Consider the following 15,687-nt stretch of genomic DNA (forward strand, 5'->3'; position numbering starts at 1 on the left):
GTTTCTACCAACAGCGTGAGCCCCTGCCATAGATGCATCGCTGGCCAGTTACATTTTTCACATTTTTTTTCTTTTCGGAAACAAAGGAGGTGGTTGTGTTAAATGTTACACTCTGGATGTTCATTTCTGTCACTGAGTACTAGAATGTTTGTTACGCTTGCATAGTACCGAAGTACAGTCACATGTTACGGTAGATTTAACTTTAAACACAGTCCTAATTAATACCACAAGCGCTGCCAGACGTAGGCTATGCTGACGCAGCTGTCTTCATTGACGGTCACAGAATGGGCTTAGCGGCGCTGCAGACTGGTGCCAGCAGTAGCGGCATAGGAAACCTCTTGCGGGAACGTCTTCACCGACATCTCTCATTCGTCGCTTCGTCTGCCAGTGACTGTCTCTAATTTGTGGACCCGTTCTGGGGAGATACCAACTGTAGTAGCTGTAACTGCAGTGTACGACATCATATATAGTATTACCGAAAGAACTGAGTGTGAGGAGGCCTGCAGGGAAGTTAGTGTTACTACTACTTGAAGACGATCAGGAGCAACTTCGTGTGGAAGCCTACATGGAACCTGAAGAACTGCTGCAGTACAGATTACGTTCCAAAGTTTTTCACTGTTGACGGAAGTTAGGTTTACAGATATGACCATGCTTAGTACAAGCACAGTAACAATCATCACAATTCAACCGAGCGAGGTGGCGCAGTGGTAGCACACTGGACTCGCATTCGTGAGGACGACGGTTCAATCCCGCTTCCGGCCATGCTGATCTAGGTTTTCCGTGATTTCCCTAAATCGCTCCAGGCAAATGCCGCGATGGTTCCTTCGAAAGGGCACGGCCGACTTCCTTCCCCATCCTTCCCTAATGCGATGAGACCGATGACATCGCTGTCTGGTCTCTTCCCGCAAACAACCCAACCCCCAAACCATCACAATTCAAAACTCCTTCTGACCTTGGCCAAAAAAGTTCTTAAGTGTGACATTTCGAATTAATAACAAATAGAAGAATTTGGAGCGTCATCTGGAGAAACAAAATTAAATTACGTTAAATTTCGTTAATTGTTTGAATTATGTATAGTACAACGAATTTTAGATTATGAAGTCTTAATTGGTCTACCATACTTTAGGTATTTGCAAAGGTGAAAAATATGAAACACAGATAAGCGTGGGGAGAGATTTACACCAGACAAATAATTTCAGATTTGCACCTCGAGCTATCCTGATGGGTTTATTGAATGTTAAAGTATCGGGTCTACCACAGAATCACGATAAGTATATTGGGAGAAATTTTACCAGATTTTGTCCAATACGATCTCCACAGTAGGAAACCGAGTGTATGTGACTTTCTGCGTCACTGTGGAATCACGTATACTGTCGTGCCGTGTCAGATTAGTGGGCTGTCGTACTCGCCTGGGCTGGCCAGATTAATCTGCAGTAGCAGGGCATTGCCTGAGCACAGGAAGGCGAGTTTCGTCCTGGGACTGCTGGGCAAAGGAGACTGCGCACACTCGTCCTAAAGAGGGACTCGAACTGTAGACTATGTACAATCTGAATCTCTGTGCTTGCTGCCATCTGATGTAGAGCAGAACGAGTAGGCGTACCACAGCTGTGTCGGAGTATGCTACGGGATCCACCTAGCTACCAGCTCCGGTCACGGTGACCCTCGGCAGATGCCTTGCCGACTCAGTACACACACAGGAGGCCACAGCTCGTTTCCAAGAAGCGGGTTTCGGACGTACTACCGTTATCCATCTGTCGCGAATCTGAAACTTCTGGTCGCGGACCTCTCGACAAGACCGCCACACTCTCAGCTGCTGTTTGCCAGCAGTAACCGGTCGCCCTACGCGACGATGTCGAGTAGCTGCCTCGAAGAAACATTGCGGAATTTACAGGAGGCGGTCAGGTGACAGACCGGACGGCCGCACAGTCGCGAGGCTGATGCCCCCGCCTAGAGCAGTGAGCGCTTGCTACTGACCGCCTTGGGCAGCAGCTCCCTGGTGAGGAAGTGGGCCAGCGAGCAGCCGGGACCGCCGCCGGCGGGCCCTCCCGCCCCCGCGGGGGCGGCGCCGCGCAGCGCCCGCAGCGGCACGAGCAGCGCGAGGCGCACGCCCGCCGCCCACGGCCACGCCTCGCCGCCGCCGCCCGCCGCCCAGCCGTGCAGCAGCCGCAGCGCCAGCGCCGTCTTGCCCGAGCCCGGCGCGCCCTCCACCAGCACCCGCCGCGGCGCCTCCAGCACCGAGCCGTCGCTCGTCTGCCCGACAAGTCACGCGTCAGCGCTGCTGCTACTGCTGCTCGTAATTGTAAAAGCGTTCACAGTGGAGTTTGTAGGCGGTGCGTGCACACACAATACTCACCTCGGGGTATCACATCACTGTCACACAGCGATATATGGAGTTGGCAGATCTGCGTGTAAAAATAGACTTAAGTAAAAATCCTGAAATCAGAGTCTGACCTTGGAAATCATCTGTAAATTAAATGTTTCTTACTTTTATATCTGGATGTAGCTACACTTCTTAAAATGCTCATTTATTGCCGCATTGTATAAATGTACTGACGAAAAAAAAAAAATTCTCAGCACCATGAATTAACTGTGCGACATAAACTAAAGTTGATAAGCGTCTTTCTACATCTGGAAGATGAAATTTCGTACCACTCGTATAGCAGTGGCGATAGCACTGTGAGGATGCAAATCAGGATCACTTCAAATTCACGCTGTAACAATCGTGACACAAAGTACCTTCGAGATTGGACGTGGTGAATTGATGTCAGTCAAGAATACGTTTAAGGAGACCAAGACGCCATTATTATCACATTACTTACACTGAAGCGCCAAAGAAACTGGTATAGGCATACGTATTCTAATACAGAGATCTGTAAACAGGCAGAATACGGCGCTGCGGTCGGCAACGCCTACATAAGACAACAAGTGTCTGACGCAGTTCTTCTCCAGTTGGCTGATGACACCGCGTTCCTAGCCCTTTATCCTACCCTTCAACGGTCCCAACGTAACCTCCAAACCAACCTTGACCAATTCACCGCTTGCTGCAACCAGTGGTTCCTCCGTATCAACCCCTCCAAGACTCAGGCGATCATCACAGGCCGCACCACCCGCTCCTTCCGTCTTCATGATTTCTATCTCACCATTTACGGCCGTCCTATCCACCTCACTCTTACCCTCAAATACCTTGGCCTCACCTGGACTCCCCATATCCTTACCATCCAAACCAAAGCTCACAACAGAGTCCACCTCCTGAAACCCCTGTCCGGCCAGACATGGGGTCTGCATCCTTCCACCATCCTTCACACCTACAAATCCTTGATTCGTCCCATCATCTGTTATGCCAGTGTAGCTTGAATTTCAGGCCCTCCAAGGTTCTATAAATCCCTCTAAATCCTCGAACGCCATGCGCTCCGCCTCGCCTTCCACATCCGCCTTCCGTCCCCCACGCGCATCCTCAACGACCTCGTCCCCTTCCCCCACCTTCTCTTTTCCTTGAACACATCCGCACACTATATATTGCCAGCCTCATTGATCCCTCTCAGCCCCTGGTGTCTCCCTTCCTCTCCACCCCCAGCCTGTTGCCAAGCCTTTACCGTTGTGTCCCACCCTCTCCATCTCCACACCCTCCCCCTCCTTTCCCAACGCAACTTCCACCATCTACCCCTTCCTAATGATGAGCTTCGCCCTGACATCTACCCTTCCTACCACGTCTAACCCCATCTTCCTCCTGCCTCCTCCTCAGGGCTCCCTCTCCTCCCCCTCCCTTCTCCTGGGTGGCTTTCCCCTCCTACTCCCCCTTCCTCTCCAGTGCTCCCCTTCAGTGTCTCTGCACTCCCTCCTGCCTTGTCGTCCCTCTTCATCTACTGCCCCACCAGTCTCCTGTCTCTTAGTGCACCCACTGACACCCCTACTCTTTTCATCCCGCTGCTTCCCCTGCTGCCCCTTGCTCTCCCCTCCTATTCATCCTCCAGCCTCTCCCTCAGTAGGTCCCGTATGGCAGTTTTATTCTTCATCATGTGTGCTCCAAGTGGGTTTTAAGTATGTTGCTCTGAAACGTTTTTAATATGGTGCCTGACTTTTAACATGTGTGTCTGCCTGCACTGTCTTCTTTGTGTTTTAAGAATCGCCAACTGTGCTTTTTAACTTTATGTCAACTTTTTTAATTGTCCACCCATGAACGTCTCCATGGCAGCGTATTTTTACCTCCACTATTTCCCCTCATTCTGTTTTATGTTCCCCTTTTCTATCGCCTTATATATGTAACATTTAATTCTTGTCTTAGTTGTCATGCCACTCGGCTGAAGAGCGGCGGATTGTGCCGCTGACAGCCCTTCCCTCCCCATATGGGGCAGGGGAATGAAATCACAATAAAGGAAAAAAATTGTGCAGTTGTTAGATCGGTTGCTGCTGCTACAGTCGCAGGTTATCAAGATTTAAATGAGTTTCAACGTGGTGTTATAGTTGGTGCACGAGCGATAGGACACAGCATCTCCAAGTCAGTGATGAAGTGGGGATTTTCCCGTACGACCATATCACGATGGCACCGTGAATATCAGGAATCCGGTAAAACGTTAAATCTCTGACATCGCTGCATCCGGAAAAATATTCTGCAGCAACGGGACCCACGACGACTGAAGTGAATCGTTCAACGTCTCAGAAGTGCAATCCTTTCGCAAACTGCTGCAGATTTCAATGTTTGGGCTGTCCACTAGTGTCAGCGTGCAAGCCAGTCAACGAAACATCATCGATATGGGCTTTCTGAGCCGAAGACCCACTCATGTACCCTTGATGACTGCATGACACAAAGCTATACCCCTCACCGGGACCCGTCAACACCGATATTGGTCTGTTGATGACTGGAAAGGTGTTGCCTGGTCGAAGAAGCCATGTTTCAAATTCTATCGAGCTGATGAACGTGTATGTGTATGGAGACAACCTCACGAATCCATGGATAGCTGGCCGAAGTGGCTGTGCAGTTAAAGGCGCTGCAGTCTGGAACCGCAAGACCGCTACGGTCGCAGGTTCGAATCCTGCCTCGGGCATGGATGTTTGTGATGTCCTTAGGTTAGTTAGGTTTAACTAGTTCTAAGTTCTAGGGGACTAATGACCTCAGCAGTTGAGTCCCATAGTGCTCAGAGGCAATCCATGGATACTGCATGTCGGCAGGGGACTGTTCAAACTGGTTGAGGCTCTGTAATGGTGTGGAGCGTCTACAATTGGAATGATATTGGACACCTGATACTTCTGGTTACGACTCTGACAGGTGACACATATGTAAGCATTCTGTCTGATCACCTGCATCCATTCATGTCCATGGTGCATTCGGACGGACTTTGGCAATTCCAGCAGGACAAGGCGATACCCAACGCGTCCAGAATTTCTATAAAGTGGCTCCAGGAACGCTCTTCTGAGTGTAAACACTTCCGCTAGCCACCAAATTCCCCAGACATGAACATTATTCAGCGTATCGGGGATGCCTTGCAACCTGCTGTCCAGAAGAGGTCTCCACCCCTTCATACTCTTACCGATTTACGGGCAGCCCAGCAGGATTCATTGTGTCAGATTCCTGCAGGACTACTTCAGACATTAGTCGAGTCCATGCAATGTCGTGCTGCGGCACTTCTGTGTTCTCGCGGGGACCCTACACAATGTGAAGCATGTGTACCAGTTTCTTTGGCTCTTCAGTGTAGTTTGGATGGGATGGTGTAATAGGTTTATTGTTGACAGCGATGGTCAGGGGTATGTACGATCGCAAGAAGACGGCTCTGGACAGGCACGTGAGACTACTGAGAGGGAAGACTGTCGTGTTCGGTGTATGGCTCTGGTGCATCGTCCTGCATCTGCAGCACCAATTTGACAGCGGTTGGCACCACAGTGACGCAAACAAACTGTTACAAATAGGCTACTTCAAGGAAAGCTCCCAGCCAGAAGCCCTGTAGCATGCATCCCACTTCAGTGGTGTCAAGTCATAGCTCACTGGACGGCAGGCTTGACATCTGTCTGTTTCCCAATGTAAGCTGGTTCCACCTCGGTGTCAGTCATAACGGTGTGTTGGTCAGAAGGGGTCGGTTGTGGCTCTGCAACCAACCTGTCTATGTGCTAGGCATACTGGACTGACACTTGGAGTTATCAATAGCCATAATTTGCTTATGAATCCCTTTTATTACTTCATATCAAAATCTGATACTTCCCTACTGCATAGTAGTCATAAATACACAAGTCATAAATACAAATACAAAGAGATCAACGTTCCTCTCTTAATACCAGCCCAAATTGATGGCTCTTATATGCCACATTTAAAAAAATCATAATTTTTCTTGCACAGCTTCTCAACATGGTTCTATTCCAATCAGTAATGAACTGCTTAAAATTTGAGCTCAATAAAATAATCTTCAAAAACGTGAAATATAGGAAAAAGACATCAGTTTTACCCAAGTATTACTTTTGCAGGGTAAATTCAGTCGTTGCCTAACGTAAACAAGTTACTTACTTCAATTTTTTAACCGAATAGATTATAATTTCACACGAAACATTCGTTAGTTGGTGTAACGCAGAATTGACCCCAAGACAGAGCTAAGACGCCATTCTTTTAGACCGACAACCCTAATCACCACTGTGCTCTTTTCGAGGGAGAGGAGGAGCTGTATTATGAGCAATGTCTTCAGTTTACATGTGAAATAGGATGTATTTTCTCAGGCGTTACCTGCATGAAGAAACCGAAAGTAATTTACTATAGGCCAGGTAACGTTAATGGTTTTCATTTACAATTTTCAGGTATATAAATTAACTATGTCTAGAAGTGTCACGTTAACTGTGGGAAAAGTAATGATTTTTTGAAGAAAAGCAAAAATTCCAACACAGGAACTGAGGAACTCCTTCAGAACCTTTGAGGCAACTGCAGTAATATGCTGAAAGATAGTCGGAAGTTCAAAGACGTAATGAAACGTGCCTTTTCGCAAAATCTTCAGGCTGTGACACGTACTAATGCTTTGAAGATTACTACTACTACCGAAAAAGAAAGCCAGGTCTTGTTCAGTCATCGGTTAAAAGAAACGAAGGCCAAATTTAAGTAGGTAATTATCTGAGAAACAGAGCTTATAAGAGAACACTGGCTTCCCCTGAAAAAGGGCTGATGACCTCGATGTTGAGCGCCCCTAAGCCCCCCCCCCCCCCCCTCCTGGAAAAGGCACGAGTGCCGCTAGAAAACAAGAATGAAATTTTGCAAATCAGTTAGCTACATATTTATGGGCTTGTAACATATATATCTTATACAAAAATGTATTTGAAAAGAAAAGAAATATCCAGTAAGACCTGGCAGAAGATGTTTCTGAAACTCTCTTTAAAGGGGCTTTCCCAGTACTATCTGGAAGCGTTAGCTTTTCACTCAACAGCATCAAATAGACGCTCTTTTAGAGGTGTTTTAGTTATTGTAAGAAACTTTTCTGGAAAAGATGACCTCTTATGGGCACCAGATACATGAGACCGTTCTTAGAAGCATTTTTGGTGAGACCATAAAAATCTTGAAAAATTTCATACTACTTGCTCTAGTATCGATGTTGGTAAATTCGAGACTGGAACTGAATACTGAAAACTTAAAGACAACTTGGATCAAAACAATATATCTCGAATCCTCGATTGTGTCTGAGATACTTTTAAAGAACAGCAGCCTTGAGACGATTATTTTGAAGGTTTAGAATTAACTGCGATCTCTCTTATAGAAACAGCATGTCATTTTACCTTATTCCAGGGTGTAAGCAAGGTGCAACGTGAATGTTGGGAGCTATTTATTACTTGTAAATGTTTTATGTTCGTGATGAATTTTGATTCTGAGCATGAGAAGAGAAACCATTTCTGGAGTCTCCGTGTCACTTGAGAAGCGAAAGCACATCATTTGGATTACAGCGTTATTTCAAAACATTATAGAAATCAAGTTATTGAGCGTAATATTTCTCATATGTGGCTATAAAACTGAAAAATCGGTTATGGTTCCTTTCTTCTCACCCTGGACGTTTATGATTCAAATTAGTCTCCTGAATGGAAAATAAAACTGGTATCGAATCGTGAGGCAGAACCACCAACGTAAATATTAGAAGGACTCAAGCGAGAAGTGATCAAGTGTCGGGAATCATCAATAACTGAACAGTTTGTTTCTAGTAAAATAACAGCAATTTCTGCCATGTATGATTTCAGTGCCACATTCCTTAAGACAGTTATTGTGGCAAGAAATTGAATGTTCCTTCAATGCTCTATGCCAGTTTATTAAACTGAAATTTGTAACGATCTAGTTGAGACGACGTCAGACAAACGGAAGACTATCATAAATAATTTACAAAAAAAGTAAAATAAAATAAATGAAAGAATAAAATAATAAAACAGGAGATAGATAATCAATGTGTACCTCAGACTGCTTCTTAGTATCGCCATAAGTTTCCAACTCATAAAATTTGACTTTACACTGAATAGCAGGTTTGAAAAGGAAATGTAACTTACACAATGTAACTGCAAAACATACTTTTTACATAGTAGCTTTATAAATTTTCATTGTTAATCTTAATACAAGAGTATTTATAACTAAGTGTAAATTAAAAAATGTTATTACTTAACCAGTCATTCATAAACAATATTTTTTGAAATAAGAAATCAACTTTATGCGATTTTCGTTTTGTTTTTCACATGTGGGTTCTCAGTTTTACCATTAACACCAAATTACATACAGCTATTTTTTGTGGAATAGAACAAAACTGGGAGATAGCACAAAGAAAGAAGAAAAACAAACTTGAGAAATAACTGTCAGTCCCCTGTGCAGTCTCTAGCCTTTGTGGCACCAAGATTGTGCGCTGTAACAACAGCATTACTCGAACACAGCAACCGCTCTTACCGTGAGTTCGTAGGAGGACAAAAGATGCTGTGGGATGCAAGGAATAACCTGACGAAAACGTAAATCTCATCTTTCTATTTTTCCAGTTATATCCTCTTTGATAAGTTTTGTCTTCTGAGACAAAAATGGATGCAGTCGATGTTTCTGCACAGATCAGCCAAAACGTTACGACCATCTACATAACAGGCGGTTTTACACCTTTAGCACGGATAACAGCGGCAATCGTCGTGGCATGTATGCAGTGAGGTTTTGGTAGGTCGCTGGAGGGCTTGGCACCACATCTGCACACACAGTTCACCTAATACCTGTTAATTTCAGGGAGTAGGGCGATGGGCTCTGATGTCTCGTTCAATCACATCCCAGATGTGTTCGATTGGGTTCAGTTTTGGCCAGAACTTCTACTGGAATGCGCCACTGTGTTCCTCAAACCACTCCGTCACACTCCTAGCCTTGTGACATTGCGCATTATCTTGTTGAAAAATGCCACTGCCGTTGGAGAAGATGGTCGTGATGATGGGGTGTAAGTGGTCTGCAACCACGATACTCCTTGGCTGTCATGGTGCCTTGCACAAGCTCCACTGGACCCATGGATTCTCACATGAATGTTTTCCCGAGCACAATGGAGTTGCCGCCAGCTTGTCTCCGTTCTGCAATCCAGGTTTCACGCAGTACAGGTGTCAAGAAGCTGTTCCCCTGGAAGAAGACAGGTTGACAACCTCCCATTGGCATGATGAAGACGGTATCGAGTTTCATCATACAACGCAATACTTTGCCACTCCGCCAACGTAAAGTGCCGACGGCCACATGTCCATTTCAGTCGTACTTGCTGATGTCATGGTGTTTTAGGCCATGTGTAAACATAGATTGCACTGTTCCAAAGTTTTTAATGTGGGCTTTGTATGTATGATTTTGAATGAAATTTAACCTCCGTTAAAGAAATATCTGGATGTTGCACGGATAAAGTAATGTCATTCACTGTCAGCAATTCGCCGTCATTTCGGTACCTGTTGCGTTTTAAAGCAACTAACTGATGAGGTAACAATGCTCAATGCAGCCCCTGCTGAACAGTGGTGGAACGTTATGCGGACCATCTGTCCAAGGAAGAGTGTTGACTGCACAACGTGATGCGTGAATGATGTGTCCGATTTGTCCTCAGCACTACTTGTTGTTACCACAGTAGCTGTTGGGTTTCAAATGCAACTGCAGACGTTCGATTCCATAACGCAGCGACAGAATGGACCACCTGCTTTGCATATTTGTTCTTGTAGAAGTGAAGAAATGTGTTTTCAAAGAAAAAAAATTCCTCTACAAAATATGTCGTTGTCTCCATTACCAGAGCAAAAATGTGTAAAGAAATTGAAGAACAGCATGTACAACACTGGAACATGAATAGATCATCAGCTGCGGAGGCCCATCATCAGTAGTGTTCGGTTTATACTTGTACCATACCCAACATTAAAGTATGATGTTAGCTCCACCACAGTTCGCCGCCTGTCCTGTTTCACCAGTCTGCTCAGTCTTCAACGTCCGACATCTGTAATATATATCTCGATGTCTGGACATGGTTTCAACTCGGTTTCACCAAGCGTTGAAGACAGTCACCACAGCCAACAAGTCGTGCAGTTTCTGAAATGCTCAAGCTGAGCACAGTGTCTCCACGGTCAAAGTCGAATAATTGCTCGCCTTCCCCATTCTACACACTGACAGCATGCTCGCTGATACTACATGCCCCATGAGTTGTTTGAGTAGCAGGCATTCCTCACCAGGTGACATTGCTGTCGACTGGACAAGTTTATATTGACACTAGATCAGTGTACATGATGATCACTTTTGGCTGTTGCCACTCTCGCCTGGTGCATCGGGGTCAAGTTGTAGGCTGCCACTGCCAGACGTGTTTGTACTTCACAGAACACATGTCGTGAGCAGAATGGCTGGATCTGGCTGACCCTAGCTGAGTGGCAGGCAGCCACTGCCACACGCATTTGAACAGCACTGAGATCACACCTCGAGCAATGTGGCCCTGCCCAGCTCACAGGCAGCCACACCTAAACATGCACACACCTCATTGAGCCCACATCTCGAGCAGTGCAGCTGGTGCTCGCTCACACTTCCTGAGTGGCAGGTAGCCACTGCCAGACATCTTTATACCTCACTGAGCTCTCGTTTCAAATATTGTGGCCGATGTGGCTTAACCTTGTCGGGTGGCAAGCTGCCACTAGCAGACATGTTTGTACCTCACACATCCCACAACTCGAGCAATGTGGTCGTAGCTCGCTGATCATATAAAAGTGGCAGATATGTTTGTACCTCACTGAGCCCGCATATACAGCAGTGTGGTCATACGTGGCTAACCCTAGTCTGGCAGGTAGACATTGTTGGACATACACTCCTGGAAATGGAAAAAAGAACACATTGACACCGGTGTGTCAGACCCACCATACTTGCTCCGGACACTGCGAGAGGGCTGTACAAGCAATGATCACACGCACGGCACAGCGGACACACCAGGAACCGCGGTGTTGGCCGTCGAATGGCGCTAGCTGCCCAGCATTTCTGCACCGCCGCCGTCAGTGTCAGCCAGTTTGCCGTGGCATACGGAGCTCCATCGCAGTCTTTAACACTGGTAGCATGCCGCGACAGCGTGGACGTGAACCGTATGTGCAGTTGACGGACTTTGAGCGAGGGCGTATAGTGGGCATGCGGTAGGCCGGGTGGACGTACCGCCGAATTGCTCAACACGTGGGGCGTGAGGTCTCCACAGTACATCGATGTTGTCGCCAGTGGTCGGCGGAAGGTGCACGTGCCCGTCGACCTTGGACCGGACCGCAGCGACGCACGGATGCACGCCAAGACCGTAGGATCCTACGCAGTGCCGTAGGGGACCGCACCGCCACTTCCCAGCAAATTAGGGACACTGTTGCTCCTGGGGTATCGGCGAGGACCATTCGCAACCGTCTCCATGAAGCTGGGCTACGGTCCCGCACACCGTTAGGCCGTCTTCCGCTCACGCCCCAACATCGTGCAGCCCGCCTCCAGTGGTGTCGCGACAGGCGTGAGTGGAGGGACGAATGGAGACGTGTCGTCTTCAGCGATGAGAGTCGCTTCTGCCTTGGTGCCAATGATGGTCGTATGCGTGTTTGGCGCCGTGCAGGTGAGCGCCACAATCAGGACTGCATACGACCGAGGCACACAGGGCCAACACCCGGCATCAGGGTGTGGGGAGCGATCTCCTACACTGGCCGTAAACCACTGGTGATCGTCGAGGGGACACTGAATAGTGCACGGTACATCCAAACCGTCATCGAACCCATCGTTCTACCATTCCTAGACCGGCAAGGGAACTTGCTGTTCCAACAGGACAATGCACGTCCGCATGTATCGCGTGCCACCCAACGTGGTCTAGAAGGTGTAAGTCAACTACCCTGGCCAGCAAGATCTCCGGATCTTTCCCCCATTGAGCATTTTTTGGGACTGGATGAAGCGTCGTCTCACGCGGTCTGCACCTCCAGCACGAACGCTGGTCCAACTGAGGCGCCAGGTGGAAATGGCATGGCAAGCCGTTCCACAGGACTACATACAGCATCTCTACGATCGTCTCCATGGGAGAATAGCAGCCTGCATTGCTGCGAAAGGTTGATATACACTGTACTAGTGCCGGCATTGTGCATGCTCTGTTGCCTGTGTCTATGTGCCTGTGGTTCTGTCAGTGTGATCATGTGATGTATCTGACCCCAGGAATGTGTCAATAAAGTTTCCCCTTCCTGGGACAATGAATTCACGGTGTTCTTATTTCAATTTCCATGAGTGTATTTAAACCTCACTGAGCAAGTGTCTCAAGCAATGTGTCTGGAGATGGCTGACCCCAGCTGAGTTACAGGCAGACACTTTGGATATGTTTGCATCTTACTGAACCCATATAATGAACAGTGTGTCTGGAGCTAGTAGCAGGAAGCCACTGCCAGGCATGTTTGAACCACACTAAGCCCATGTGTCGAACAATATGGTCAAAACTGGCTCACCTTCACCTAGGTCCAGTGCAATGACTGCCAGACATGTTTGCATCTCACTGCGCCTATGTCTCGAGCAATGTGGCTGGAACTGACCAGCCCCTGAAAAGTGACATGATTCCACTGCTAGGCACGTTTGTAACACACGGCAGTGCTTCGGGCAATGTGGCCAGAGCTTGACCACCCTAGCCGAGTAGCAACCATCCACTGCCAGACATGTTCGTCTGTCACTGACACCATCTCTCGACCTATGCGGATGGACCTGGCTGATACTAGCCAAATGGCAAGTAGTCATTGTCAGAAATCTTTTTACTTCCCTGAACGCAAGTCTCGAGCGATGTGGTAGAGCTGGTTGACAGCCAGCTAGGAACAGACGTGTTTGTACCTCACAGAGTGGACGTCTAGAGCAGTATGTCCAGAGCTAACTGACCCTAGCTGAGTAGCTGTCAGCCCCTGCCAGAAATTTTTGTGGCTGGAGATGTTTGATCTCAGCCGAGTGGCAGGCACCCACTGCCAGACATGTTTCCACCTTACTGGATAGCCTCTACTGACAGCCATAGTCGGCTTCGCGGTGTAGTTACGGCTATGGTGATAGTACACTACTGGCCATCAAAATTGCTACAGCACGAAGATGACGTGCTACAGACGGGAAATTTAACCGACTGGAAAAGATGCTGTGATATGCACATGATTAGCTTTTCAGAGCATTCACACAAGGTTGGCGCCGGTGGCGACACCTACAACGTGCTGACATGAGGAAAGTTTCCAACCAATTTCTCATACACAAACAGCAGTTGACCAGCGTTGCCTGGTGAAACGTTGTTGTGATGCCTCGTGTAAGGAGGAGAAATGCGTAGCATCACGTTTCCGACTTTGACAAAGGTCGGATTATAGCCTATCGCGATTGCGGTTTGCCGTATGGCGACATCGCTGCTTGCGTTGGTCGAGATCCAATGACTGTTGGCAGAATATGGAATCGGTGGGTTGAGGAGGGTAATACGAAACGCCGTGCTGGATCCCAACGGCCTCGTATCAGTAGCAGTCGAGATGACAGGCACCTTATCCGCATGGCTGTAACGCATCGTGCAGCCAGGTCTCGATCCCTGAGTCAATAGATGGGGACGTTTGCAAGACAACAACCACCTGCACGAACAGTTCGACGACGTTTGCAGCAGCATGGACTATCAGCTCGGAGACCATGCCTACGGTTACCCTTGACGCTGCATCATAGACAGGAGCGGCTGCGATGGTGTACTAAACGACGAACCTGGGTGCGCGAATGGCAAAACATCATTTTTTCGGATGAATCCAGGTTCAGTTTACAGCATTATGATGGTCGCATCCATGGTCGCCGCATGGTGACATCGCGGTGAACGCACATTTGAAGAATGTATTCGTCATCACCATACTGGCGTGTCACCCGGCGTGACGGTATGGGGTGCCATTGGTGACACGTCTCGGTCACCTCTTGTTCGCACTGACGGCACTTTGAACAGTGGACGTGACATTTCAGATGTGTTACGACCCGTGGCTCTACCCTTCATTCGATCCCTGCGAAACCCTACATTTCAGCAGGATAGTGCACGAGCGCATGTTTCGGGTTCTGTACGGGCCTTTGAGGATACAGAAAATGTTCGACTGCTGCCCTGGCCAGCACTTTCTCCAGATCTCTCACCAATTGAAAACGTCTGGTCAATGGTGGACGAGCAACTGGCTCGTCACAATATGCCAGTCACTACGTAGTATCGTGTTGAAGCTGCATAGGCAGCTGTACCTGTAGACGCCAGCCACGTACCCTGAGCGGCGCGAGCAGCTGGTCGGCGCGGATGCGGTCTCGCGGCTCTGGCTCTCCGGGCCGCAGCGGCGCCAGCTGCAGCGCGGGCTCGAAGGCGGCGGCGTGCAGCGCGCCCGCCGGCAGCTGCGGCGCCCACGGGGGCGGCGGCGCCCGCGACGGCTCCCGCGCCGCCAGCTCGCGGTAGTAGGCCCGCAGGAAGCGCGCCGCGCGCCACACCGGGTCGCGCTCCTCGTCCGCGCCGGGGTCGGCGCCGGCGCCGGGGCTGGCCGGGGGCGGCGGGGGCGGCGGCGGCAGCGGCGGCGGCGGGGGGCCCGCGCCCTCGGGGGGCGGCGCCGCCTGCGCTCCCTGCTGCTGCTGCTGCTGCGCATCCTGTGGGCACACGTGGAGCGCGCCACTGTACTAGCGGCACTGTGGGCGGCGACAGCCTCTGCTGGTAAATCGTCCGCCCAGTCATTACTACCAGCAACTGACCAGCTGTCCTTAGACCAAAATTTACCTCACGCCCCAGTTGTTTATCTCTAACCAGCTGAAGCCCAGACATCTCTGTACGTTGGTCGGTACCCTCACACTTGCCGACTTATTAAATTCTAACAATGTACCACCAGAGGAATATGTCGTGATTTGTGCTATACTCACTTGAAGAATCTTGTTGTCAATGAGAAAATTATTTTTCTGCCTGTGGACGCTATCAGTTTATAAGTTAAGTGTCATGGTAACATTAGCCGGTACGATGTTACAAATAAAGATATGTATTTGCCAATGATCGCAAACTCACCTAGGAAACTTCTTTCCTTCATTAATACGTAGTTCGTGTGTTGTGTGCGACTCTGGAACAGCCGTGGTTCAACACGATCCTGGTGCACCATGTGGTCTACCCACCTCGGCTTGATGAAAAGTTCTTGCGTGCTATAACACAGGTATCCCGCTGAATTCTTTTCTAAGTGATATCACTACATAAAGCAATGGCTGGCGAGTTTCTCGAGGCTATCAAGACCAGTAGTTGAGAT

General features: G+C 48.5%; 1 protein-coding gene across 1 annotated transcript in view; it reads right to left on the reverse strand.

Annotated features, from left to right (window-relative positions):
- Positions 1-15,221, reverse strand: part of LOC124796227 — a 166,409-nt gene extending 151,188 nt beyond the window's left edge. The window contains exons 1-3 of the mRNA XM_047260318.1: positions 15,177-15,221; positions 14,681-15,049; positions 1,975-2,250 (exon numbers count right to left, since the gene is read on the reverse strand). Coding sequence (XP_047116274.1) covers positions 1,975-2,250; positions 14,681-15,049; positions 15,177-15,221 — 690 coding nt within the window. The remainder of the gene's footprint in view (positions 1-1,974; positions 2,251-14,680; positions 15,050-15,176) is intronic.
- Between the last annotated feature and the right edge of the window lie 466 nt (positions 15,222-15,687).

The sequence above is a fragment of the Schistocerca piceifrons genome, chromosome 4, assembly GCF_021461385.2.
Source record: "Schistocerca piceifrons isolate TAMUIC-IGC-003096 chromosome 4, iqSchPice1.1, whole genome shotgun sequence".
Taxonomy (NCBI): domain Eukaryota; kingdom Metazoa; phylum Arthropoda; class Insecta; order Orthoptera; family Acrididae; genus Schistocerca; species Schistocerca piceifrons.